Source organism: Chionomys nivalis, chromosome 21 (genome assembly GCF_950005125.1).
Source record: "Chionomys nivalis chromosome 21, mChiNiv1.1, whole genome shotgun sequence".
In the NCBI taxonomy this organism is placed as follows: domain Eukaryota; kingdom Metazoa; phylum Chordata; class Mammalia; order Rodentia; family Cricetidae; genus Chionomys; species Chionomys nivalis.
Genome location: NC_080106.1, coordinates 12,730,456 through 12,757,147, shown reverse-complemented (window position 1 = coordinate 12,757,147; position 26,692 = coordinate 12,730,456). Strand labels below are relative to the sequence as shown.

The 26,692-nt window shown below is 47.4% G+C and overlaps 1 protein-coding gene across 1 annotated transcript in view; it reads right to left on the bottom strand.

The window, feature by feature from the left end:
* Nucleotides 1-1,718: 1,718 nt before the first annotated feature.
* Cdyl2 (chromodomain Y like 2) overlaps nt 1,719-26,692 on the bottom strand; it is a 157,212-nt gene continuing 132,238 nt past the window's right edge. The window contains exons 3-7 of the mRNA XM_057754109.1: nt 21,997-22,214; nt 16,859-17,031; nt 10,586-10,796; nt 6,647-6,790; nt 1,719-3,572 (exon numbers count right to left, since the gene is read on the bottom strand). Coding sequence (XP_057610092.1) covers nt 3,414-3,572; nt 6,647-6,790; nt 10,586-10,796; nt 16,859-17,031; nt 21,997-22,214 — 905 coding nt within the window. The 3' untranslated portion in view covers nt 1,719-3,413. The remainder of the gene's footprint in view (nt 3,573-6,646; nt 6,791-10,585; nt 10,797-16,858; nt 17,032-21,996; nt 22,215-26,692) is intronic.

The following is a 26,692-nucleotide window of genomic DNA, read 5'->3' as shown; positions in this document are numbered from 1 at the left end:
GTGGTTATTTTCCCGTCCTCATATTGAATTTCAGCTTTTCACGCTTCCGAGAGGACAATTCCCAGTTTGACCTATGCCAAAGAATAAGCTTTTAAGTCTTTACTTCCTTCTCAGTATAACGTGTTTCCCCTCAGACTTTATTTCAAAACAGGAAAGGGCCACCTAAATAAAAGAACACCCACATTACAGAGTGGCCTCCATGTGCTGTGGTGGTCTGGCCATCGCAACCATAACTCTTCAAAAGTCTCCAGGATCAAAGCATCTAACCCCAACCGCATCATATCCTCACGCTGGAAGTTGCCGTCGCCAAGGTCGTGGCAGACAGGGGGCATCCTGAGTGGCTTGCTAGAAGGGACGTTGACTCAGAACAGGCACTCTCTACTTCTCACCCATAGCTGTCCTTCCAAACTCAAAGGAACTCTTGAGTTGGGCCTTCTAGGACCATCTACGCAATTCCTCAAAGATTTACTTAGGCTCTAGGAAAGGATGACATGGGAAAGGAACAAGGAAGGTAAAGGGACAAGCAGAAGGACCTCATGGGAGCAGAGAGGACACTGGGGTACAAGATAGAAGATGGAAGCCAGCACCCTGCCTCAATAAAGCTCTTAGGGTAATCTGAATACAACCAAAGGCTGGCATTTTCCATCCCTGTTCAGTATGCTGGAGGTCAGCTGCCTTTCAACGACACACTACCCCCAGAGCAACCCTGAAAATAGTCATTCCAGTGGTTTAGCCAGCCCTGCGGCAGACTGACTAAAGGACTTGTGTCCATGTGGCAGAACTACCTTATTGAAAGGACTTAAAACGAGCCATATGAATTCCACTTTAGAAAGAATTCCATGTCTATCTCGGTCATCACAGACCCTTGATACATTCAGAGGTTTGGTTCTCATCATGGACCCAAAGTTAAAACTCTGATTATATCAGCAGGAATCAGAGACGGACACTGATAACAGGAATTTCTAAACATCCCTTCCCATTTCCAGGAAGAATCCTGACCCCTTGCCTCCCTATGGACAAACCCGGCTTAATCAGAAAGCACGAGGGTTGGGACCCATAGAGGAAGCAGCAGTTGTGAAGAGGCTTGGAGACATACACAAGAACAAGGGCCATCTTAAGGGTTTGGATGAAGCACATGGAACTCATCTAATAGGGAAGGTTCAACAACAGACACCTGGTAGAATCCAGAGCGCTCCTCTATTAACTCTCTACTCCCCAGCCTATAGCTCCTACAGTGTTCTGCTGGCACACCAGGGAACTACAGGATTCGATTCTGTTTCCCTGTGACTGAACACAGCCGACGTGGCTGTCCCTTCAGTCTCCCAAGTGGCACAGGCTGAAAGAGAATGGAGAAGTGAAACTCCGACCCTCTTGAACCCTTCTGACCCCTAATGCTTTCCATAGAGGGAAGCAAGGTCATCCTGAGGCCAAGCACACGTGGGAGCCTCTGAGTGCTGGGATTAAAGGCTACCATGGCCTGGCTGGAGACAGAGTCTTACATAGCCCGGACTAGGGACTTGAAATTGCAGCAATCCTCCTGCCTCCGTCTCCCAGGTGTAGAGTCGGGCCCCTTCACTTGTTCTCATGTGAACATTCAACCACCTGTGTCATTCTTCCACCTGGGACTGGGGTAGCTAGTCCCGTTTGAGAGCAGGCAGAGAACCAACTCTCCTTCTTTGCAGCCCACCTCCCCACCCCCCAGCCCCCAACAAGCTGTGCCAGCTCAGTGCTGTACCCCACTATCTCCAAGGCAGGGCTAAGAAAGGCTGGAAACTCACAGGGAAAGGAATAGAAAGAACAGAGGTCAAGATCTGGAACACATCTAGAACTATCCAGGCACCCTGATGGTCTAATTTTCTCTGGGCACATGATCTCAGAGGTTTGAGGTTCCAGGCACAATGGAGCCTCTCTTCCTTCTATTTTCTGTTTCTTTATCAACTCAAACCCAAACTCCCCTACCATGCAGATCCAGGGACTTTAGTTGGATTACATGAACACAGCTACTGGAGGCCTCCGGTAGCCCACAGCCATTGAGGCAAGGAGACCTCCATGCTGGATACTGCTCCCTTGTATTCTCACAGCTAGAAAAAAAAAGAAGATTCATTGTTCCGACTTCTGGAAGCAAAATGGTTTGGACCCTTGAAAAACTCCAGAGACTGGGTTTTCTTTCTCAACACTCCCAGAAGGCCAGCTAAGACATTAACTTCCATGAGAGGAAAGGTCTTGGAAATCCAAGTTCATTTATCTATCCCAGAGCAAAAGAACACCTCACCCTAGGCAATTTTTCATCCTGAAACAGGACCGCACCCCCATCCTTCCTTAATGCCACTCATCTAAGGATTGGGTCTTGCTCTGAGACCATTTGGGATCACAAGAGTCCTAGGTTCTCCTTAATGACAGTGAGTGACAGAGAAAATGTCACCATGACTTATCATAAAAACAAGACTAGAGAACTGGCATCATGTTATGAGAGTGACTTGGAGAGGACCTGACACAGCGTTGTTCATTTTAAATCCACAAAAAATCCTCCCATTCTCATCTCTGAACTTCCCACATGGCTCGTTGTGAGCGTGCACCAAACGGCGTGAACCTTGAATCGTATTTGGTCCAGGGTAGTATGAAAATAAGATCTGTGTGAACAATAGACTTCATAATATATAAACAAAAATAAATAAATAAAATAAATCCGAATAAAGAAAAAATTTTCCTAGTAATTCATGTTTTTTGCAAAACTAGCTTTACATATAATACACATAAATTATCAGAATTTCCACTTACATTGTTTTAAAAATATATATTTAACAAAACATTTCTAAATGTACAATATCTGGGTTTGTAAATCACTCAGTTGGGTTTTGAGACCAAGCCCTAAGAATCACACCGAGCTGCATTGGAGAGGAGCCTGAAGCCAGGCCTATGGGCCAACAGAGTCACGTGCTTGTTGGTCTGCGAATTCCCTAAGATGATTGTCCCCTGGTCCCAGATCATTTAATCAGAGACCCATGATGGCCTCATCTCCAAGTTGGAGGCACTGTGTAGACACAGCCTGAGTCAGGAGGATGGGGGAGGTTGATCATCCCCTTCTGGACCATGGCGGTGGAGCGTTTCAGCTAGTGGGGAAAGGGAAGCAGTGCCTGGCAGAGCCCTGAAAACGTGTAACCCTGGAAAGCTCTATGGCCGGGCTAGGATAGGGACACGGGGAGGCCAAGGGTACTGCGTTTCCCACCATTACATCAAAATCAAACCAATGAGGAACAACCAAAGGACACGAGGAATGGACACAACCCTAGGTGTGAAGACACACCCTGACAAACTCTTGGCTAGGGGCGGACCCTGGGCTCCGATGGCAGAAACACAGGGCCCAGCTGGAAGTCAGGTACCCTAGAGCAGCGAGGCTCACAAGCTGGGGCCCTTCAGACTTCATAGATTTTGTCCTGCAGGTAGCTGAAGAGGGAGTCCAAGCCTTTGGAGGAGCTCCAGAGCTGCTTCAACATGACACACTCCTTCTCATTCACGTCTTCCAACACTGACTTCAGGAAGCTCCGGACCAAGCATTTGGACTCCTCCAAAACCTGGAAGGAAACACACACATGTGGGGTCAGCCAGCCTGGGACTGAGTTCTGTCTCTGTAGCCTTGCAGTGTCCACAGCAGCCAAGAAGGGGGTTTACCTTGAGTCTGGATCATTGGGTCTGTTATTAGCACCGTCCTGAATGACTTCCAAGTGGTCAAGGTGTTGAGCCCTCTACTCATGGGATGACTTGGGCAGAGAGGCATGGTGCTCAGGCCTTAGGAGTCTTGCCTTTTATCCAAAGGTGACATATAATCAGTGTTCTCTCTCTCTCTCTCTCTCTCTCTCTCTCTCTCTCTCTCTCTCTCTCTCTCTCTCTCTCTCTCTGTATGTGTGTGTGTGGTATGTGGTGTGGTGAGGATATATGAGAAGGCCTTAGATCAACACCTTCCTCAACTGGTCTTCTCTTATTTTAGACAGAATCTCTCACTGGATCTAGTGTGTGCAGACTGGAGAGACTGGCGAGATGATGAGATCAAGAATCTGCCTTTCTTTGCCTCCCCAGCACCGGTGCATCTGTATATACATGCATATACATACACTACATAGACACACACTACACATACATGTACATACACATATAGTTTCTGGAGTAGCAATCACAGGTCTCCATGCATGCACAGCAAGCACTGTACCCATGGAGCTGTGTTTTTTTTATGAGTTTTTGACGAAGTTCACAAAGCATTGTTTTAACCCACCCCATGTCATGAATGGAGTCATTTGTATGACCTGTCAGGGAAAAGAACACCCAGCCCAAGGGTCACAGTGAACAGAGAATGAGGGGATGGTTGACAGAGTATCTTCGGGATGCACTGGCCAGACATGCCTCTTTTAGGCGCAGTAGCAACAACAGTAGTATTGGGTAACATTGCAGTATTGGGTAACAAGAACTACAACTGTCATCTCCATGAACTACAGCCATAATAATGGTTGCAATTTGTAATAGTCATGACAGTGAATAATAACGGCATAAACTGTAGAAATAATTTTCAACAAGCACAGTAATAGTCGTGGTAATGATCAATAATAACCATAGTAATCAACATAATACATATAGGACCAACCAGCAATGATACAGTAAGACAGGAATGAGAGGCAATGCCAACAATCACACTAACACTAGAGTAATGAGCGGCAATTGCAGTACTGAGCAATAATAATTGTATCTTTAGTAACCATACCATGATGACCAGGCTCCATGAAGTATTTATTTATTTTGCCAGTTTCACGTCTCTCAATTGCAGGTAGTTCACATCTTACCCCCATTGTAGATGAAGGACCTTGAGAAGGTAATATGGCCCAGGGCGGGATCATTCAACAGCGGTACAACAAGGAATCTCAATCAGGCTGATCCCTAGACCATGATGTTGCCTCCACAAGGGTCAAGGCTCAGGTACTCACTGTTCTAAGCACTATGAAACAGACAAAGCGAGGGGCAGACTCCCAAGTGCCAGCTGTCTGAAAGGACCTTACACTCCGGAATGGCGAAAGGAACAGAGTGGGGACCCTGAGCGCCTCTCATCCTGGAATCTTTTTCTCCTGATAGCTCCACCTTCCAGAGGCTGCAGGCTTCACCTTGCTGCATAGTCTTTTCTCAGGAAGTCACCTAAAGTTCCTGGGTCCTCTGCAGTGCTGCTGTAGAGGTTTCTACTGTGTGGGTGTCTCCTAATGGTCCCCTCAGGTATCCTTTCAACAGATACTTCATCTGGGGGCCTCCCCTTGCCCAGAGTGTGGCCCACACCCCACTGTAAATCATGCCTGCCTCCTGCATCCCCTGGGCAAACTGGCTACAGTCAACGCTGAGATGCATACGACCTTCCTGCTTTCCTGCCTCCTGCCTCCCGCCTCCGAAACCCTTGCTGTTTCCCCTGCTTGAGCTCTCCCCTCGCCTCTCTGTGAAGCTGGCCCTCCGGTGATTAAACATGCCCGTTTACTTGGAAGTGTAAGGTTTCTTGACGAGATTCTTTCAGAGCTGAAAGGGGGAGAATCTCAGGAAAAGGGGGTAAAAAATAATCCCAGTCACCAGTTCAAAGAGAATTCACATAAAACCAGTAAGGCACGTGGTCCATATTCCAATATGGAGATCACCACAACCGTCATGAGCCGCACTACCGTGAGAGTGCGCAGGCACAGCAGGTGTCCAGTAAATAAACAGCTAACAAGAAGAGGCTGAGTATGCCCATGTCAGCTGGACATGTGGGTGGGATGCTTGTGGGGGCAGAAGGCATGGGATGCAGGGATGTGGCTCACAGACCCAGCCCAGCACTCCGTTTCTTAAGAACAAGACTATAGACCTTATCCTTCAGCGTCATGTCCCGCTCAGGAACCGGCCCTGAGGCTTGAGTTCCCTCCAATGCTCAGAGTGTCCATCACAAAGTCAAAACCAACATTTAACTAAAACCTTGCACCTCCGTGGAGGTGTGGTTCACCCCTTCTTTAGTGCATCCCTGGAGTCGAAGAGCGACCTTTAGATGTGTCAGACACTAGGCTGAACGGAAGAAATAAAACAGTGGCAGCACGCACTGGTCTCTGTCCCTTGACCTGTAGTGCCCTGGGCCTTCCCTTTCTGAGACTTTAGCTGGGTGCTTTTGTGGGTGTTCAGGGCTTTTTCTTAATACAATGCTTGCTTATCAACTATAAATATCTCCCATGAGCCTCTTTCAATTGGGCGTGGATAAGAATATGCAATATCCTGGACATCTTCCTCTAATAATTTTGACATTCTGTACCAAGAGGCAGTATATCCCACACTGTAGAAAACCTCTCACCGATTCTGCAGGTTCTCTGGGGAACTATGGGAAGGGCTCAGTTGTCACATGAGGACCTGAGTCTGATTCCCCCAGAACCCATGTAAAATGCTGGGTATAGTAGTGCACACTTAACAATCCTAGAAGTGGGGATGTGGAGACAGGAAGTGCTTACTGGTCACCGTCTAGCCAAATTGGCAAGCTTTGGGTTTGGTGAGAGGGCTTGTCTCAAAAAAATTAAGGTAGAGATGACATGGGAAGAGACTCCGCATGCATGTACACACAATGGTCCACTCACAAGGTGGGTACATGAGTGACATGGGGACTCACCACCGCACTGCAGGATGCCATCTCCTTCACCCGCAGCATGACCTCCTGGCTGAAGGTCGTGGGCCAGAAGACCTGTGAGACAAGGCCCCGGCTGCACGCCTCCTGGGCCGTGAGTTTTCGCCCGCAGAACAGCATTTCATTGGCCTGGAAGAAGAAAGGCAGGAGAAAGCTGAGGGCACAGAGCTCTACCCGTGTCCCTTAGGGAAGCCTGGAACATCTGGGCATGAGCGCCTCTCTGCTCCCTGAGGCAGGAGTCACAACCTAGGGTCGGCTACACAGTGTGGAATGTTTACAAACATCTGCCATTGCTCTCATTAAAGTGTCAAGAGAAGTCAACGGATCTAGCGAAGCTCTGTGAACCCAACAGTCCTCCCCTCCAGTCATCGACCCCTGGGTGGGTTTGCACAGCCTTTGAGGTTCCTTTCAGTGCTGACTGCCTGGCCCTAGTCTAGGAAGGAGGGGGTCTACTACAGGCTAACACTTTCTAACTAGAACACTGAGTCAAGTTCATCCTCTCAGAAGAGAGATTGATAAATTCTGAGGGGAGAAGGAAGGGATGAAGACAGAGAGGGATGAAAAGGAGATGGGGTGAGAGAGAGTAAAAATCTCAGAAGAATCACTAAGCTTTAAAAAATGAAGTCAATCAAAACTCTCTACAGCATTAAGGACCCAAAGATGAGACCACCAAGGTAGAGCAAGAGCATCCAGTGGCTTGGGACACAGACACTATGCAGTTGTGAGCGATGGAACACTCCCAACTTGGCTGGGCTGCCTCTGCATCCCACGCCTCAAAGTGACATGGTTTTCTCTGCTTTGACATGCGTGGCTGTCATACACGGTGCTATAGGGCGTAAGTGTTCCCCAAAGCTCTGAATGTTTAAGGATTGGTTCTTGGCTTGACTCTTTGAGGAAAGTGGTGAACCTTTATGAAATGGGGCACTGGGCAGATCGTTTAGGTCACTGGAAGCAAAATGTACACTCGAAGGGACCCTGGTGTGTCTCCATCACTCTCTGTCCCCGAGACAGAACAAAAGGAACCACACAGAACTCAGTTGAGAACACACAGCCTTCAGTTTGGAGGTATAAAAAAGACTGAGGTTGGGAGGGCAGAGATGCGGCCAGACAGTTTAGCCACGGCCTCTTGTTCACGGCTGTAACAACAAGGGACTGCCTGGGGAGAAACCTACATGAGTAGGAGCCTGTGGCTGATGTCAATGACAGTGTTCACCTCCCAGCTCTGTGTCACAACCAGTGAGGCAGAGAGTCACCTGAGGCATGGAACAGTGCCTGAATCCAAATGACTTCTATGTCCCACCTGTTGGCCTACCCCATACAAGAAGTGATGCCTACATCAGGACGGGCTTAGAAATATGAGCTCACTGGGAACAGATTGACCATCTTCCATGTCCTCAAAAGAAGCTGGTAAAAAAAAATATAGTGTCTGGCAATGAACAAGGATGCACACTTGCCTGTACCTACATTGTGGTAGACATGGGGCACATAGGCCTCTGAATACATGGGGCCTCCCAGGCACCTCCAATAGTTTTCTTCCGGTGTTCTCTTTGAAAAGAAACGTGAGTGTTAGCCAGGAGCCCAAGACAGCTGCTGAGGCCAGGGAGCCATGGATAAAGACCAGTACGAACAAAGGACACATGCTAGAGCTATGAAAATATCAACACAATGTCTGGTCCCTATTCAGACTCTGGGCAAGTCACTTAACCTCTCCTCCATCCCAGAGGCATTTGACAGTCTGTGGTTCTGGGCTTCCAACTACGGATGGACTAATAGAGACAGGACTGTTCCAGCACCTGGTCTGTGGTGTGGAGGTGATGAAGGAACACTATTTTCAATTACTGCTGGGCTGATCAATTTTGAAAGGAGCAAGGAAAAACACGGATAATGCAGAAGGGATGCTGTTAGACAGGCTTTCACTGTGGTGACCAAGGCAGGTTTTCAAGGAGACGAAGGCAGGCAGGGACCCCTCCACACTATGGAATTGACAGGAGATGGGACACAAAAAGAGAAAGAGAGAAGAAATTCAGAAATTGCAAAGCTCTTTGCTCTTCCTCTGCCCAGGGACTCCACAGAGCACCTGGATGGTGGGGAGCCATCAGAATTCTCTAGTGTGCAGACTACCTTGGGGCAACCAGGGTTTACTTAAAGGTGGCTGATTAATACATGTATTCAACAAGTACCCCAGAGTCTGTTTCCAAACTGAAACAGTTAGCAAGAGCCCCAAGTGGTGGAGCACTGGATAGTGTACTCTCAGCTCTCGAGCTTTAGGACTGTCCTTGTCACTCAGGTCATACTGCCCCAACAGTGTGGGCTCTCCCATGGCCTACAGCACCTGCTAGTAGGGTGCCCCCTGTAGTCACTAAGTAGGACTCACTGAAACCTGCATGACAGCTGAAGTCCCAGCATCTTCCCTGATAGATGCAGAGCATGGTCTTGGTCAGCTTGTCCACCAGTGCCACCTTCTTCCTACCACCTTGCATGGGAAGGTCACCTCTAACAACCTGTCTGGGCTAGCTGCCCTTTCGGAAGCCCCAGCTCTGGTCCTGACTGTACTCACCTAAGACTCACTCATTTGTAGTTTTGCTTTATGACATGCCGGGCTGAGAGCTCAAACTGTGCAGTGAACCATGGGGATCCAAACCCTAGAGCCACCATTGTACCACATGACTATTTTAGTGTGTGTGTGCGCGTGCGCGCGCACACAAGCGCACATGGGTTCTAGAGGTCAGAGGTTTTAAGACGGGTGTCTCACAGTGGTGTCTCCCACCAGGAAGTCTTGGCTAGCTTGAGCAGCAAGCCACAGGGATTTATCTACATATGCCTTTCTTCCTTGTGCTGGGATGACAAGCATCTGCCACCATGCCCAGATTTTTTATGTCGGTTCTTGGAATTGAACTCGTGTCCTCATGTTCGTGTGGCAAGCCTTGGACGAACAGAGCAAACCCCACAGCCCATTGTAGCTTCAGGTCCTCCCAGACCCATCAGAGCCGTGGTCCATCACACATGTTCACTGGTGTCAGTGAACCCAGTGAAAACTGTCAGTGAATAGCAACTGTCCTCCTCACGGGGCTGTGTATGGCCCCAACAGTGAATGCTTTCTATGTCTTGTTGCCCCTACTGTGTGTCCTGCCTAGACTTGTCCTGCTATCACCTCGGGTGGACTCCATGGCTTCCCAACCTAGTCATTTGACAATTCCTTCATGTATCTGATATCACTGTTCCATCTGCAATATGGAAATCTCCCCATTTTCACAGGGGTGGAGGCAGCTTTGCCATCACTCAAGGTCTTTCGTTCTCTCATAGATACATGGTTGAACTGCACTTCCTGCCTCCCTTACAAGGGGGTGTGGCCATGTGGTGGAATCCTGGCCAGTAATGAACTGGGGATACTCTCAATGAGTCTGGCCTAGAAGACCCTCTGGGGTGATTGTTTCTACATCATTGGGAAGGGAAAGATCTGCTGCACAGAAGCTAACTAATGTGGACTGTATTTGCACATTTGCCAGACTATTCTAGAGAAAGAAGGGGAAGCTGTTGCTCAGACTCTGAGAACTGTGGCTGTTCATTACAGCACTCAGCTCCCCCAAAGACACAGGTTCACCAGAGTCTAGTGAGGAAGAAAAGGGACGCTGTGCATGTTGCTGGGCACCCAGTAGATGACATCATCATTATCATCTCGGCTCAGCTACTCCGTCAGACACTGAGAGCTCGAAGACCTGTTGGTCTGGCATGAGATCAGCCTGGCTTCAGTCACAGCAATTCCAGGACAGCAAAGGGTGCCAGAGCAGGTTGCTCAGGCCTAACGGGTACCAGACTTTCACCCCTAGGACACTGCCATATTCTAACCCCAGTAAAAGGGTCCTGCTACGACCCAGGCCCATGCATCCCAGATTTGAGGATGTACATAGGAAACAGGAGGCTTACCAGTGCCACACCCAGGATCTGGGGGAAGGTGTAGGAGGAACAGCCAGCAGGTGTGAGGCGGATAGTAGCATATGGTGTCTGAAACCAGGCCTTCTCACTGGCCCATACGATGTCACAGAGGGGTAGAATGGATGCTCCCAGGCCCAATGCCGGCCCATTGATGGCTACCACGATGGGCTTCTTAAACTGGATAAAGGCTTTCACGAAGTCTCTGGAAAAAGAAGAGCCTCTGTAACTCATGACTTGCATTTGCTGGCTTCGGGATACCTCTGACTCTCTCAGATGCTGTGACATAATTCCTGGTCCTAAGAAGCAAGCGAAGGCCAGCAAGAGGCCACACAGACTACATGCAAACCCATGGGACTGTCAGGTTCTCAGAAGGGAGGAATGGCGTGGGTAAGCACCCTGGTGGCCTAGCTGTGCCTGATAAGCTTTCAGGTTTCTTCACCTCCCGTCTATTTTCAAAAACCATGGCCTGGGCAGTAAATTCTACAGGCATCCTAAATACTGACAAGGTTGTATACTTAAAGATAAGCTAAACTGCAGTTCTAAACAAGAGCCAAAGGGGAAGTGTCCTTCAGAAGTACCCCTCAAGGGCAAGTCCATCTCCAGGGAGAGCAAATGTTCTAACATCACTGACCAAGACGTGATGACTGGTGGGGAATTCCTTCACTAGAGGAATTCTGGCTTTAGCTGGATGATCACTTTGAGTGATGCTGAAGATGGGATTCAAACTTCAGAGGGTGGACGTGGGTGGGGCCTAGGGACACCTATGATTTTTTTCAATCCTGGCATGGTCTAGCTCTGAATTACCGGCAGGGATACCAGAGTCATCAAGGTTGGCTCTATGGTGCTTATCTGAAGATACTGAGGACATCAGCACAGCCCTCCTGATACACAGCCATACATCTGTTAGATGTTCTCAGCTACACCGAGTCCGTGACTATTAGGTTAGCCTCTATGTTGTGGGCCTTGGGTAGGCATTGCTGATGCTGTCATACCTCACATGACGACAATTCGGGAAGCTACTGAAACTTTCACCCCTTCCAGAGGTTTTTATTTCAGCACCCAGAGACTTCTGCTCTGTGCAAGGCTAGGAGGAACCCTGGAGGAAGTGATGGGTTTGAAGCGCATACAGCCCCGGCCTCCCATCACCAGCCGCTCCAGTTTCTTTCCCCGTATATAAATGCACCATGTGGGACCCTCCCATCCTTTTTCTCTCACCTCAGGCACAAGATCTCTATTTCAGGGGCACCATGGATGCAGACGCCGAACAGCAAACAGGATATTGCATTACAGACCTGCCGATCGGATATCTGATCGCACCTCAGTGGCAGGGCTGGGCTCAGAGGGCTGCTTTCTATTTTCTTCAGTATCCAATACCCTGAGACTGACTCTGGCCCTTTGCACATCCCTGTGCTCAGCCCAAGCCCTGTGCCTAGAGCCTGACCAGGCAAATGTTGCCCGATGTGGCATGGAGCATCAAAGGAGACTGTTTTGAGGTCAAATCCCAACTCTGCTTATCACTAACAGACTTTCTGCTCTATAAAATGGGAAGGCCAATGCTGGGCAACCACGGAGCTAAATGAGAATTATACAAGAGTAGCATGTGCCCAGCACATGAGGAATAATGGATCAGACTGTTATGATCAGGCCTGTGTTTCCATATATAGCTCTCATCCAATTCATGGTGGTCTGTGGTCCACTCTACTCGCCCAGAGGAGACTCACGCAAAATGCTGCCACCAAGGAAGTCTTTGCTTTACCTAGAGCAACTGCCATTTCCCTTGAGACCCAAGTGCCCATTCCCTTTAACCAGAGTCAGGACAGCCAGAGCCATGTCAGGTACTCCAGGGTCTGTGAGCACCATAGACACACACGGCAACTGTCCTCTAAGGTCACAGAGGGATCTCTAGTAGTATACTCTATTGTCACACTGGCCTGGAATTCACCAAGTAGGCTAGGCTAGCTGGCCAGCAAGCTCTAGGGATCTACCAGTCTCTGCCCCACCCCGACCCAAGTACACACACATCATCACACCATGCTTTAAAAAAAAAAAAAATATGGGCAAGCACTTTACCGACTGAGCTACCTCTCTAGTCCACAAAGGTAGCAATTGTTAACAGCTATTCTAAGCACTTGATGTGTCCCATGAGTACCCCACGCGGGTTGTATATGAGCATCTTCCATTCTAACAACCCATCAGAGAGGCTAGAACTGGAATGCAGATGACTCCCATTTTCTAGATCAATCTATAGGCTTAGTGAGAGGAGCTGTGTCTCTGAGGCTGCACTGCTAGTCAGTGTAGAGGGAGGTGTGACCCTTCCCAGATACCATGGTGCACGTGCCATTGTGTCTCCTGTATATAGCACAAGTGAGGCTGCCTATACCTCAGGGTGGTCCTGATGCAGGCTGATGAACATTCTGAGCTCTCGCCACATCTGCTAGCCCCCTCATCTGACATCCGCATGAAGGAACTGGATCACCATCCCTACATGCGTGTGTATTCTTTACAAAAGTAGAGGAGGGTGTGGGAGTATTGCTTAGACCAGGTGGTCACCTGGGAAACCATGGCCAGGGATGCCTGGAGGTAACATGGAGATCAGAGATGGCTCTGGGTCCAAAGGCTAGCTCATCCCTGGTGGATTATGAGAAGGGCGCTTTCATAAGAGATGGCTGAGCTCATGGATTTATTAATGCACCTGGGGAGTCCACAGGAGTAGAGATGGGAATCCTGCATGAAGCAAACACCCAATAGTGCAGTTTGCTCAGGTACCCTCTGGAAGACCACAGAAGACTCTGTGAACAATGCATTGCTGCCTGGTCATGCATGTGAAACATGGGTTACAAGGGAACAATCCAAAGTTGAAGAAGCAGAAGTATCCTCCAGGTGTGATGATTAGCCCTGGTCTCTCTTTGACCCAAGGACACCCATCTCTGGGTAGCATGTCGTCTGTGCCACTGCCTACCCTCCTTTGAACTCCAGCCTTCTGACATCTTGATCCTTGCCCCACTCTCTTCTAACCACCTCGTCTCTTGTGGGTAATAATACGGTTTTCTCTGGGTTTATCAGTCCACACCAGGGAGAAACTTCCTGGTTGACCCAAGTTAGGTGTTCTCTGCCCTGGCCACGTGAAGAAACCATGAGTGACCTTGTGCCTGTAGAGATGCGACCCTAATACAGAAGAGTTTTCAGACCTTGTTGGGGGCATCTGAGCTTTGGAAATGCTCCCTCCCTCCTTTCTCTCCACGCTGAGAATCATGGTCTGAGAATCAGGGATGCAAAGGATACCTCCTTTCTCTCTCCTAGGTCTGCCTCTTCCAGACCATAAATTAGGAAATTCTACTCCCTCCATGGCCTCTTAAAGAAGTCCCTCTGTTCTGTCTGTGCGCACCATCCCGACAAGGTACACGTCTGAACTCCACATGTCTCCAGAGGTGGCTCTGACACTTTCATCACTGGGGTTCTTTAGCTTGCTCAGCCAGGAAACTGAGTGAGTGAAAGGCCCCAGATTCCAGCCACATTTCTGCTCCAGCTTCGTTACGGCCAATGTTTTCATCACCATCTGACCCTAAAATCTCTCTCTGGACTTGGTCTTCAAGACTCTAGAGAGAATGGACTGTCACTCTTATGACCCCAGCAGGTCAGGGGGATAGGTAGATGATGAGCAGAAATGTTCTTGACCCTTAGCTTTAAAAGATCTAAACCATAAAGATGGGGCCAGGCCAGAAAGATGCTACTCTCATAGAGAGGTGAGTCGTGAAAACCTGTAAGAGTATACCATGACATAGGGATTCCCTGTCAGATCCCCTCCCACGGTGACTCAGCTACAAGTCCTTTAGTCTAGTGACCTGGCCGAACTTCATTCCACTAAGCCTAACCTTACTAGAAGCTGTCAGAGGCAAAGGTTCACAGTCCTCACCCAGCAGACATTGCTAATCACCTGTCCAGAGAGATGGCTCTAAGGATGTTATGATGAGGGATGGGATGGACCGAGCCTGAGAAAAGAATCCAGGAAGATGGGGAATTCTGAGTACCGCTAGGACAGTGACCACAAACTATGGCTCAAGACAACAGAAATGTATTCTGTAGTGTCCTGGAGACAAGAAATCCAAAGTCCATGTGTTGGTGCCCTCTGGAGCCCTGAGGCAGGAGCCAGACCTCATCCACCTGTTGATTCTGCCAGCTTTCTCAGGTGCTCTTCCTCACTCCAGTTTCTTGTCTTGACATCACATCTCTTTTCTCTATTTTCATGCCTAAGCCCCACACCATCGCCTTTCTCAATCTCAAGGGCAGCGCTCATGACATTTAGAGCCCATTCGAATCTAGGATCTCAGGACTCTGAACTCCATTACATTAAGACTCTTTTTCCAAATTAATTTACCTTTGGAGGCTGAATAGATTAGGAAGTTCCTGTATTTGTGTGTGTGTGAGGGGCATGGGACAAGAGGGTTAAGTTCTAATTAGCTTTGCCTGCATGAATGGGAGCCTGTGCCATATCTTAAAGATTTTCCTGGGCTGGAAATCCCACAAGCACCTCCACCGAGATTAATAAGCCAGGTGCAGACTGTGAGCAAGGCTCTTTGGTACCTGGGGTGTGCTCTGGTGGCCCCGTCTATGAAGAGGGAATCACTCTAGTGACTTTGCTGATCCTTCAACTCATGCAAAGCCAGCAGTGAGAAGATGCAGCTGAGATCAAGTAGAGCACAAACCGCCAGGCCATGGCCAGGGCTCAGTTGCACCCTGGAAATGGGGAGTGACATCAACACCACAGTTCCTCTTCAGGAACTAGGTCCTGGCTTCACAGTCCCTTCCTAGGGAGGATCCTGCATGTGGAAGCACACAGGCATTCCTGAGCAACACTTCACTCAAAGTTGGACCTGGAATCCACACAAAGGGGATCTTCATGTTACAGTCCGCATCCTCCCAAATCCCTGGTGACGACATGGGAATTCTCCTCTGCTGTGATTCAACCACAGGTCAGTGAGACTGGAGACCCTGAAGACTCTCCAGTGTGCAGCCTGAGATCCAAGACCCCACATGGAGCAAATGTTCCTGGTCTTAAGGCTGTGGCGCCTCTCTGTTTCCCTGAGCAAGGTACACCAGCAAGTAGGTCTTTCCTGGAGTGACTCACTAAGTGACAGCTGTTAAGCAGCAGAGTGACCTGACTGGAGGGTTCATTCATTTGCTTTTGTTATAAATAATTGGGATGGGTTAGGCAGACAGCTCAGGAGGGAAAGCGCTAGCTTTGCAAGCATGAAGACCCAAACTTGATGCTCAGAACCCATGGGTTAATGTATTGATTGATGGCATCCAGCTGGGGAGGTACAGACAAGCAGCCTGGGACTCGCTGGCCAGCCCGCTTATCCTACTTGGCAAGTACCAGGCCAGTGAGCAACTCTGTTGTAAACAACAAGGGGACAGTGCCTGAGGAATAACATATCTGAGGTTGACCCCTGGCCTCCACATGCACACACGTGGACCCACACATATATACATGCACCCACACACATTCACATGTGCACACACAGAAAATGAACAACATCTAAATAAATGGGGAGATAATTATCCTGTGTCCTGAAAAGATTACTAACAGTTACCCCTGTGGGTCACCATTGAGACACCCACAGACTTTGAGAGGGGGCAATATTCCCACCCACACAATGCACGGCAGCCCTACCCACAATATCTACCAATGTTCAACAGCCCTAAGTTCTTCACCCTCTTCCTATACTTGATTCACAACAGGTCGAGGACAGAGGAATACCAACACAACCAAAAACCCCACCAGCAGAACAAAAGCAGGAGAAGAATGCTTCATGGCATTGCCAACGCAGGCCTTAATGAGAAAATGTAAGTGTGTTTTTCTTAAACAAAAAAAAAGGGGGGGGTTGGGGGTAGGAAGTAGAATGCAGCCCAGAGGGCAAAGCATGCCATTGGGGTCATGGACAAAACGCAGGCTGCCCAGCTTAGGTCCACAGCTCAAAGACAGAAATTAAACTGAATGACAGAGCATGTGTCCAGCATGTACAAGGCCCTGAGTTTGATCCCTGGCATTGAAAGAGAATCAAATTTCAGATACATCAAAAATAACTGTAAGATATAGGCATGGCTGATATCCTAAATGTTGTCAAGGATATACTTACACTAAAATAAAAATCTCACATTGTCTGAAATTTAAATTTAACTGAACAGCTTTGTACTTCCATTTGCTAAGCCTGGTCATCACTGGCAAGCTCCCAAAATGTTCGCTCAAAGAGAAGCTGAGCTTACCTGATGGCTTCTGCGATACGAGTGCTCTCCTTCCTCCGGTCACTGGACAGCCGGCCGATCAGGTAAGAATAGTCCAGGCCGCTGCAGAACACGCTGCCCACTGCACTGAGCAGCAGTAGCTTGCTGTCGTCTGTGGCTGCGTTGCACAGTGCTCGCCGGACCTCCTTCATGATCTGTGGGCAGAGGCGAGTGTGCAGATCTCTGAATACCCGAGAGCCTCCGCTGAACGAAAACACAGGCCAGACCCAGGAAAGGAACTCGACCAAACCAAAGCTTTCTGGCACCATGCACAGTGTAAGCAGAAGGATCAACTTGGAAGTTAGGGGTCACTGGTCCAGACCTGGGAGCCCGGCATGAACTTGCTCAGTTTCTATGAACTTTTGCAGACCCACTTCTGGGGTTTGCTGACTGAAGCCCTTACAGAGTGTGGGGAAACTGTCCTTTGTACAGCTTTGGTGAGTTTAGCCTCTAGATGCTCAGTTACATTTTCTTCTCTTGTTCAATCTCCCTAGACCCTTGCACAAGGGGTTAGAGGTGGCCTCGCTTAGCAAGTTTTAGTATTTGCAACACGGCCAAGCTCATGGTCTGTCATGTATTACCCACAAGATTGGGGATTTTCTGGTCTTATCGCCTAGAATTCTTTCCAGGAAAGGAATAAATGGCAGGGTGCCTGGGAGGGAGAGGAAATTCGGGATTAAGAGCACCTTGTTCTCCCTTCATGCACCACAGGGGAAACTTCACTTGTTGCCCCAGTTAGACCATGGTTTGAACAATGTTCAGAATGCTGTCTTTCTTAGCCCCTGCTGTATTCTTGAGGCTACCACAGTGCCTGGTATAGACATTCAAAATAGAGCCATGACATGACTGTTGGTCACTGTCACACCTGTGGCTTCCCCACTCTGACTCATGCCCCTCACAGCCCTGTCGTGAATCATGTCCACGCTGCCTACACAATTTCTCTTGGGAACCCGGGCATTCAGGATGACTTCCTGGTCAGGAAACCTGCATTGTAATCTAAAGTGAACTAGTCGAGCCCTTCCTTCGGTCTCTCCACCACACGTCCTCTACATCCTAGTCAGAACAAGCAGCTTGAACTACTTCTGTAGGTAAAAATCTCCCATGAGAACTTAAAACCCCAACACAAAGTTCTGAGGTGTAATACCACATGAAAGAGAAATCTTCAAATTAAAAGAGGAGGGACTGTGGAGACGGCTCGGCAGTTAAGAGCACGCATTGTTCTTGCAAAGCGCCAAGTTGGGTTCCTGAGGCCACATCAGGAGGCTCCTGAGTGCTTAACACCAAGCTCCAGGAGTATACTGGAAGTACTACAATCATATGTACAAAACCACACCTAGACATGTGTGTGTGCGTGTGTGTGTGTGTGTGTATGAAAATAAAAAGCACTATCTTTTAAAAATTGATGAACTGATTGATATGGAAACTGGATACAAGCTAGCAGCATTTCTGGAGCATCTCATAAAAATGAACACAGCAGTGCTTTTGAGAGAGACTGACACCTAAGCCACATGACCACATCACAGGGAAATAATCTGCACTGTAGATGAGCTCCCAACAAAAAGACACAAAGCATTTGAGAAATATGAACAGACATACAGATGGGAGGGACACAGCAATGTTAAGTAATATTACTCTAAAAGACTAGAACAGTTTAAAATATGTTTAAAATAGTCAAGGAGGGGGAAAGGGCAGGGAAACAATGATGACTAGGAGAGAATGAAATGAAAGGGCTTAGGGGAAGAGAACATATCACACGGACAGGACAGCAAAGTCATGATTGCTGCTTAGATTAGCAGACTCAACAGAGCTGGAGGGAGAATAAGCAAACTGGAAGACCTGGAGAAGTTTCACTGCTCGCAGATCAGAGAAACAGACAGAAAACACACTAAGAGGGTAACAGTAAATGCAAGCCAAGAGGTGCTGAAGGAGCCATTTTCAGATGTCACGGAGAACGGGCAGAGTCTGTCTGTGGTAGAGACTGAGAATGTAGGCAGTGAACCGCATTCCAACCTGGACACCATAAGGGAGAACACGCTTCCTGCACGTTCCCTAGCTCCTGTCCCCACTCTCCATCTTCCAAGGCAGTGATGGCCAGACGAGTCTACTCTCTGCTCCCTCTGCCTCTCTCTGATGCTGACTCTTCTCTCTTCCTACTCTGCACCTTAGATCCTGTGATGATGCCAAGACCATGGAGACCTTTCCTTCCAAAATAATCTCTTCCTCTCAAAGTCAGCTGAGGAGCAGCCTTCATTCCTCCAGAAATTTTCATGCCCAGGCATGTAAGTTAGCATTATCTTAGGTTCTGGGATCAGGACCAGAGCATCTTGGGGGAAATGCTTTAAGTCTGTTTAATACATGCCTGAATTCGAGACAACACAAAAGGCCAATGTAAACCAAAGGTAAATCTTTAAGTATACAGAGGCAAAAGAAAGCTTACCTCAAAGATGAACCTTTGACCAGAGTATAGTTCTAAAGAAGACTAGCAAGCACTAGAGGAAGGTAATGGGATCTAGTGTTCAACGTGCTGAGAGAAACATCTATAGAACAAATTCTTCACCAATATAACTGGCCATTCAAAGGCAAAGCTAAAACCTGGGTCTTTTCAGCACAAGGGAGTTTATCATTCTAAGACTCTCAAAGAACATGATGACAAAGGCATGGACCTCAAGCAGAGGAAAAGTGTATTCAGAAAGAAAAACACAGATAAACTAGAAGAAACTCAGTGTGAGCGAGACAGATGCACAGCAGACAGAGGGAAAAAAGACAAGCTTTGAGGGAAGTCCGAATGGCCAGATGCAACAACAGGGTGTGGGAGACACACCTGTGTGGCTGGCCTGTTCCCGTGTGTCCCTGTTAGCATCAGTTGCCAACTTGACCCAGCATAGAGTCATCTGAGAGGAGAAGGCTCAGTTGATGAATTGTCTAAATCAGCTGTCGGCATGATTGGCAGGGGAACTGTCATGATGTGGGAGGGCACAGCACACTGTGGGCAGCACCATTCCTAAGGTGAGTGGTTATGGGCCATATAAGAAAGCCAGCCAGACGTGAGCCAGAGAGCAAGCCGAGCAGGTCAAAAAGCAGCATCTTCTGTGATTTCCGCTACTAGGTTCCTGCCTTGAGCTCCAGCCCTGAGTTCTCTCAATGACAGACCCAGAGTGTAAGATGAAGTCTCCCCCTTTCTTCCACTAAATTGTTTTGGGTTTAAGTATTTAGTCAGGACAACAGAAAGCAAGCTAAGCTTCAAATGCTGTGGCTGCTGCTGGTGGTGCTGGTTGAGGCCAGGAGCACTGGAAGAACCAGAGGCTAGAGGCAGGCACCGGCCCCTCACTGAGAAGGAAAGTGGACAAGCTTTGAATGGCGAAGCCTTGTTCCAGAGGGCCTTGTTCCACTCCGGTGCTAACAAGACAACATCATCTTTCTGATCTCGGAACTGAGTCAATGCATCTGGTCATGAGTGGATTTTTCCCTTGTATTGTCAACCCACCCAATGCCACACGCACAGCTAAGAGAAGAAATTCAACAGCCACCATGAAAGGGTTCCTTCCAGGCTGTTCACTAACGAGCAAGGTGGACTGGCTGGTGACCCTAAGCAGCCTTGGCTTCTTCTTCTTTTTTTTTTTTTTTTTTTTTTTTTTTTTTTTTTTTTTTTTTGGTTTTTCGAGACAGGGTTTCTCTGTGGTTTTGGAGCCTGTCCTGGAACTAGCTCTTGTAGACCAGGCTGGTCTTGAACTCACAGAGATCCGCCTGCCCCTCTGCCTCCCGAGTGCTGGGATTAAAGGTGTGCGCCACCACTGCCCGGCTTTGGCTTCTTCTTAGTAACAGCAAGAGCCTATATAGGCCAGCCTGGGCACCAGACGCTCCTGGGCGCCTACAGGTGCTGTCTGTAATCTCACAAGGAAGACGTGGTGCCTTTTCTAGAAACAGGGGGTGCACAGGTGGAGTAATTTCGCCTGGTAACAGAAATGGCAACAGAAGTGGGGGCAGGTTGGAACGCAGGTTGCTAGACTCCCAAATCTAAAACATTCCTCCTCCAGCACCTCTTCTTGGATCCACTTTAGAGACCACTGTAACCAGTGTGCCAGCTTGCCTGACTCGTCCAACCCACTGAAATCACTCATTCTTGTAACTGACTGGTGCCCATCATCATAAACCAAGGCCACAGCTTGGTAGGTAGGGCCCACGGGTACCTCAGATTAGTGGAACACAGTGTAGCATCCAGGATGAGTGGGCACCCATTACCACACAAAGCTGTCCCAATGAGGCAGAATGAACTGAGAGGTGGCACAATGATTCCATTTATAGAAGGAAAATGATGCGCCTTTTAAAAGCTTTTAAAATATAGTAGAGTAGGAAAAAATGCAGGAAGGATCGGTCTTGTGTGGATGTGCCATGATAAGCTTAAAACATGGGTTCCAGGTATATGTGCCTATGAGGAGTTGCCCACCAGGGAGCCCACATACACATCTCTAGATCCTACCTACAGAGAACCCCTGGATGCTTCTGCTAATGGTAAGTGAGGATGCCCCCCCCCCCAAACTCCATGCTTAGAGGAGAGGCAACACTATCAGCCTCACAAACCCCAAAGGCACCTGCCAGCTCTACTCTCACAGTCTGTCAATCATTCTGGACTGTAGCACCCACAACTCCATCAGCTGTGTAAATCATATAAGACATGTGATCACAAGTTCAAGGACAGGGCACCCCTCCACCACTTCATGGGCATTCCAGAGGGTGTCAGATGTACCAGAGGATACAGGCCATCCTATCAATGCCAGCCTGAAAGAGCGGTTCCTCTAGAGTGGCAGCTCTCAACCTGTGCGTCAAGGCCCCTTTGGGGTAATGAATGACCTTCTCACAGGGGTCATCCAAGACCATCTGAAAACACAGGTTTATTATGATTCATAACAGTAGTAAAATTATGAAATAGCAATGAAAATAATCTTATGGCTGGGGGTCAGCACAGCATGAGGAACTGTATTAAAGGGTCACAGCATAGCAAGTTTGAGAACTGCTACCCTAGAGAGTGCCCGTGCTTCCATAGACATTATGGACAAGCAAGTGCAGGGTGTTCCAAGGCCAAGGAGGAGGTCTGAAATCACCCATCTCCCCAAAGCTCTTACCTCAGGGGTCAGGGCATTGTTATCTGAAGTCTGGCTGGACAGAAGAATGTGCGTGAAGCCCTCTTCCTTCCGCACCACGATGTCACGAAACCGACAGTTGCTTTCATTCTGGCGGACGCTGTACCTGAGCCTCTTGTCAAAGACGTAGTCCTTCTCTGTCTCCAGCTTCCTCTTCACGGGGCTGTGCAGGTTCAGGCCTCCGTTGGTCAGAGCAGGGCCTTCCAAATCAGAAAAGCAAAGTGAGAAACTGGCCTGCATTATGCAGCCACACAAGTCAACTGGAGAAAGTCTGGATTTCCAGGGGAAAAGTCCAAGGTTCCCAGGCCCCCCTCTGCTCTGCTTTGGAGGGGAAAAGTCCAGGACATAAATGATGTATCTTCAAATTCAGAAAATAAACTGGGGACTTTTTGCAAAGGACTGGTTTGAGGGCCTGATCCCAGCGCAGAGCACATCTGTCGGTGAGCAGTCTGCTTATATTAGGATTCTTGACAACCAGGAACCTACTGACCCTTAGAGAGGCAGTCCTGTCCACTGGTGGACACACGTGACTGACAGAGAATCCTTAGTAAAAGCAGTACTAGCCACTGGATCCAGCCGGTACCCACAGGCACCACGTGCTAAGCACAATGCTCCAACACTACAGGTACATTGTCCCATTTAATGTGGAAGCTAGAAGTAGGGATCTGAGTGCCCAGTGCTTAACTTCTGATCATGATGCCCCAAACAGGCAGAGACCTCATGTTCCCACCTCTCTTCTCCCGTGTTTGTGTCTTCTATATTAGTGTTCATAAATGACCACAGACTGCCCTCACTAAAAAGAAATTGCTTTAATTTGCTTTCTATTGCTTTAATAAAGACACCATGACCAAAGCAATTTGGGGAAGAAAGGGTTTACAACTCTGGCCATACTCCATTAATGTGGATACAAAAGTCTGACAAGGGTCAGGCATGGTGGCACATGCCTTTAATCCCAGCACTTGGGAGGCAGGGACAGTATCTGTGAGTTCCAGACCAACTAGGACGGCATAGTGAGACCCTGTCTGAAAAACTAAAGGCTTTGATGAAATATGAGCTAATTACTTCATGCAATACAATGAGAATTCTATGCTGTGAACAGGTGAGGGGAGCTGGTTCAGTATCTGAAAATCAGTTGGTATAGCCAACCACACAGGAAGTGTAACAACGAAACATCACAGTCATCAACACATGAAAACCATCTGACAAAATCTCACAGAGAGCTGCATGTCCCCCTTGACAGGGACATCAACAAAACATCTACCACTTACATCATCTTCAATTGGGAAAAACTGGATTTCTCCCTAATAACACCCAAAGTCACTAAAGGGCACTCTTTCTCCTGGTCAACCACATCCTAGAAGACCTAACTAGTGTATGAAGAGAAGAAAAGAAAAAGAAAGGCAAGACAAGTCAAGAAAAGAAAAGACAATAAAAGTTATAGACACTGAGAGAGAAGAGAGGGGCTAGAGAGATGGCTCAGTAGTTAAAAGCACTGACTGTTCTTCCAGGGAACTCAGGTTCAAGTCCCAGCAACCACATGGCAGTTCACACCTGTCTAGAGCTCCAATTCCATGGGCTCCAACACCCTCAAACAGACACACAAACAGGCAAAATGCCAATGCACATAAAATAAAAATAAATAAATCATTAAAAAAGAGAGAAGAAGAAGAGAAAAAAGACTATTTACTGATGCCAAGTCTGTATGTGTAGAAAGCATTGGAGAACTAAAGGCCAAAGAAATCAACCATTCGTGGAACTAGTGAGCAAATTCAGCAAGGCTTCAAAACACAAAATTAATACACCTGCGAATTACTGTCCAACATACCGGTAATGAACAAATAGAATTTGACATTTAAAAAACGGCACCCTATATATGAACCATAACGCAGTTCTAATAAAAAATATGTATGGGATCTGTAGATAGGAAACTACAAAACCCTGACAAAAGACGCTGAAGCAATTCTAACTAAAACAAAGAAATACTGTGGCTTCAGGAAGAAATATCCTCTATAGGCTCACGTGTTTGAACACTTGGTCCCCAGTTGGTAGCACTGTTTGGGTAGGTGGAACTGTTAGGAGATGGGGCCTTGCTGGAGGACACACACCACTAAGGGTGGGCTTGCAGGATTTATAGCCTCAAACCACTTTGAGTTGGCTATCTCAGCCTCTTGTAATGATGACGTGTGATCTATCAGGCCTGCTCCAGTGCCTGTTGCCATGACTTCCTTACCAATTCCTCTCTCTGGAACCTTAAGCCAAAATAAATTCATCCTTCTGTAAGTTGGCTTTGGTCTTGGAATTTCATCTCAGGGACAAAAAGTAACTAATACAAGAAGTCTGCCATGTTCATGAATCAGATTTATGCTTAAAATACATAAGAGGTCAACTCTTCCCAGTTGATCTATGAGTTCAATGTAACCCCAGGCAAAATCCCAGCAAGTTATTTTGTGCCCAGTGTCAAACTAACTCTGAACTTGTTCTTAGCAAGGGAAAAGATATAGAACAGCCAAAAACAATGATTCAAGATAAGAAGAGTGGGTTCTCTCACAACAAAGCCTGAATAAAAAGCCACAGTGATCCAATGTACAGAAACAGACCAATGGATCACAAGAGAGAATTATAAGCAGATGCTCACATATACAGTGCCATGACAGTTCAGTGGGGGAAAAGACTTCCTTTTCCAACAAGTGCTACCAAAACAAACAGTAATCCATTGGCAGAAAGAAAACATGAACCTGGAGACATCCCATCTGCCATGACTAGCTGTGCACTTGATACACAGCTGTAGTTACAGGGGAAGAGGGAATCTCCACTGGAGAACTGCCCAGAACGCACTGGCCTGTGGTCAGGTCTAAGAGACATTTAGTCTTGATATGGTTGATGACTGATATAGGAGTCCAGGTCCACTGTGGGCAATACCACCCTTAGGCAGATGGAACTTGGCTGAATAAGAAAATGATCTGGGGAAGCCAGTAAGTGGTGATCCTCTGGAGTTTCCACTGCACTTTCCTGCCCGAAGATCCCTCAATGATAGGCTGTTACCAATAAGATGAAATATAAACCTTCTTTTCTCAAATTTCCTTTCAGTTATGGTGTTTATCACAGCAAGAGAAACCAAATTAGGACATCTTACAAACTCTCCCTCTCTTTCTCTCCCCCTCTCTAGCCCCCCAGAGATGTACGTGCATAGGCACATGCAATTTCTCTCAGAATGGATCACAGACCTAACACAAAATGGTAATATGTCTAAAAGGCAACTAGACAAAGCTCTAGAGATACTGGGCTTGACAATAAATTTCTATATTCGGCATCAAGAAAACCAGGTTCCTTGATATTAAAAAAAAATGGGCAAGCTGAACATTATAAAAATTAGAAACTCTGTTCCCTGGAGGGCATCATTGAGAGAATTGAGAGACAAGCTACACTCAGCATGAAAACAGTTTGCCAAATATATATCTGAGAGATTTTGTATTCAAAATACACAGAGCTGCAGTAAGAAAATAAACAACCCAACTTAAAAGTGGGCAGGAGATCTAAAGAGCCAAATCATGCCTTTTCCCTGAGAGGGAAAATCAAAGAGATTCCAGGGCACACAGGGTGAATCCATTCGTGCACACAACAGCAATGAGACAGAGGCATCGCTGGTGAAGACTGAGAGTGCATGGCCTTGCTCACTGTTGACAGCACACACACACACACACAGAGTGTGCACAGCCATGCTCACTGTTGACAGTGCACACAGAGACTCTGCGTGGCCGTGGTGTTGACAGTACACACACAGTGTGTGTGTGCATGGCCATGATCACTATTGACAGGACACACACACAGAGTGTGCACGGTCATTTTCACTGTTGACAGACACACACAGCACTATGGTAATGGGTTTGGGCTTCTCTTCTCTTTCTCCTCTAAATAAATCTCTTTATTTTCCTTAAACATCTTTATTCTTGAGAATGCCATATACAGATGCAATGAAATATGGTCATATCCATCAAGTATTCCACCCTCCATCTCCTCCAACAACCCTGCAACATTCCCCGTCTTGTCTCCTCTCCCTTTTAAAGTTACTTTTGCTTTCTCATTGTTTGAGAGTTTTGTTGTGGAATATTAGTTTAAGATGTTTTGCATTTGTTTACACTGTGGAACATTTGTTTAATGGTGCAAAGATGTGTTGCATTTGTTTAATTCTGTGAAGCTGTGTTACTTTGCCAGTCTAAAACACCTGATTGGTCTAATAAGAAGCTGAATGACCAATAGTTAGGCAGGAGAAAGGATAGGTGAGGCTGTCACTCAGGGAGAACAAATAGGAGGAGAAATCTGAAAAGAGTGAGGAAAAGCAATAAGAAAGAGAGAGGACAACATCAGGGGCCAGCAAGCCATGGAGTAAGAGGGAAAGTAAGATATACAGAAATAAGAAAAGGAAAAATCCCAGAGGCAAAAGATAGATGGGACAATTTAAATTAAAAAGCTAGCAAGAAACAAGCCAATCTAAGGCTGGGCATTTATAATTAATAAGTCTCAGTGTATAATTTATTTGGGAGCTGAGTGGCACCTCCTCCCCAAAAAGCAAAAAGAGTAAAAATGACCAACAGAATTTCATACATGCGTGTAATATGTTTTGATAGGTTCCCACCCTATCCCCTCCTCTCTAATTGCTCACCTATTCCCTACCACTTTT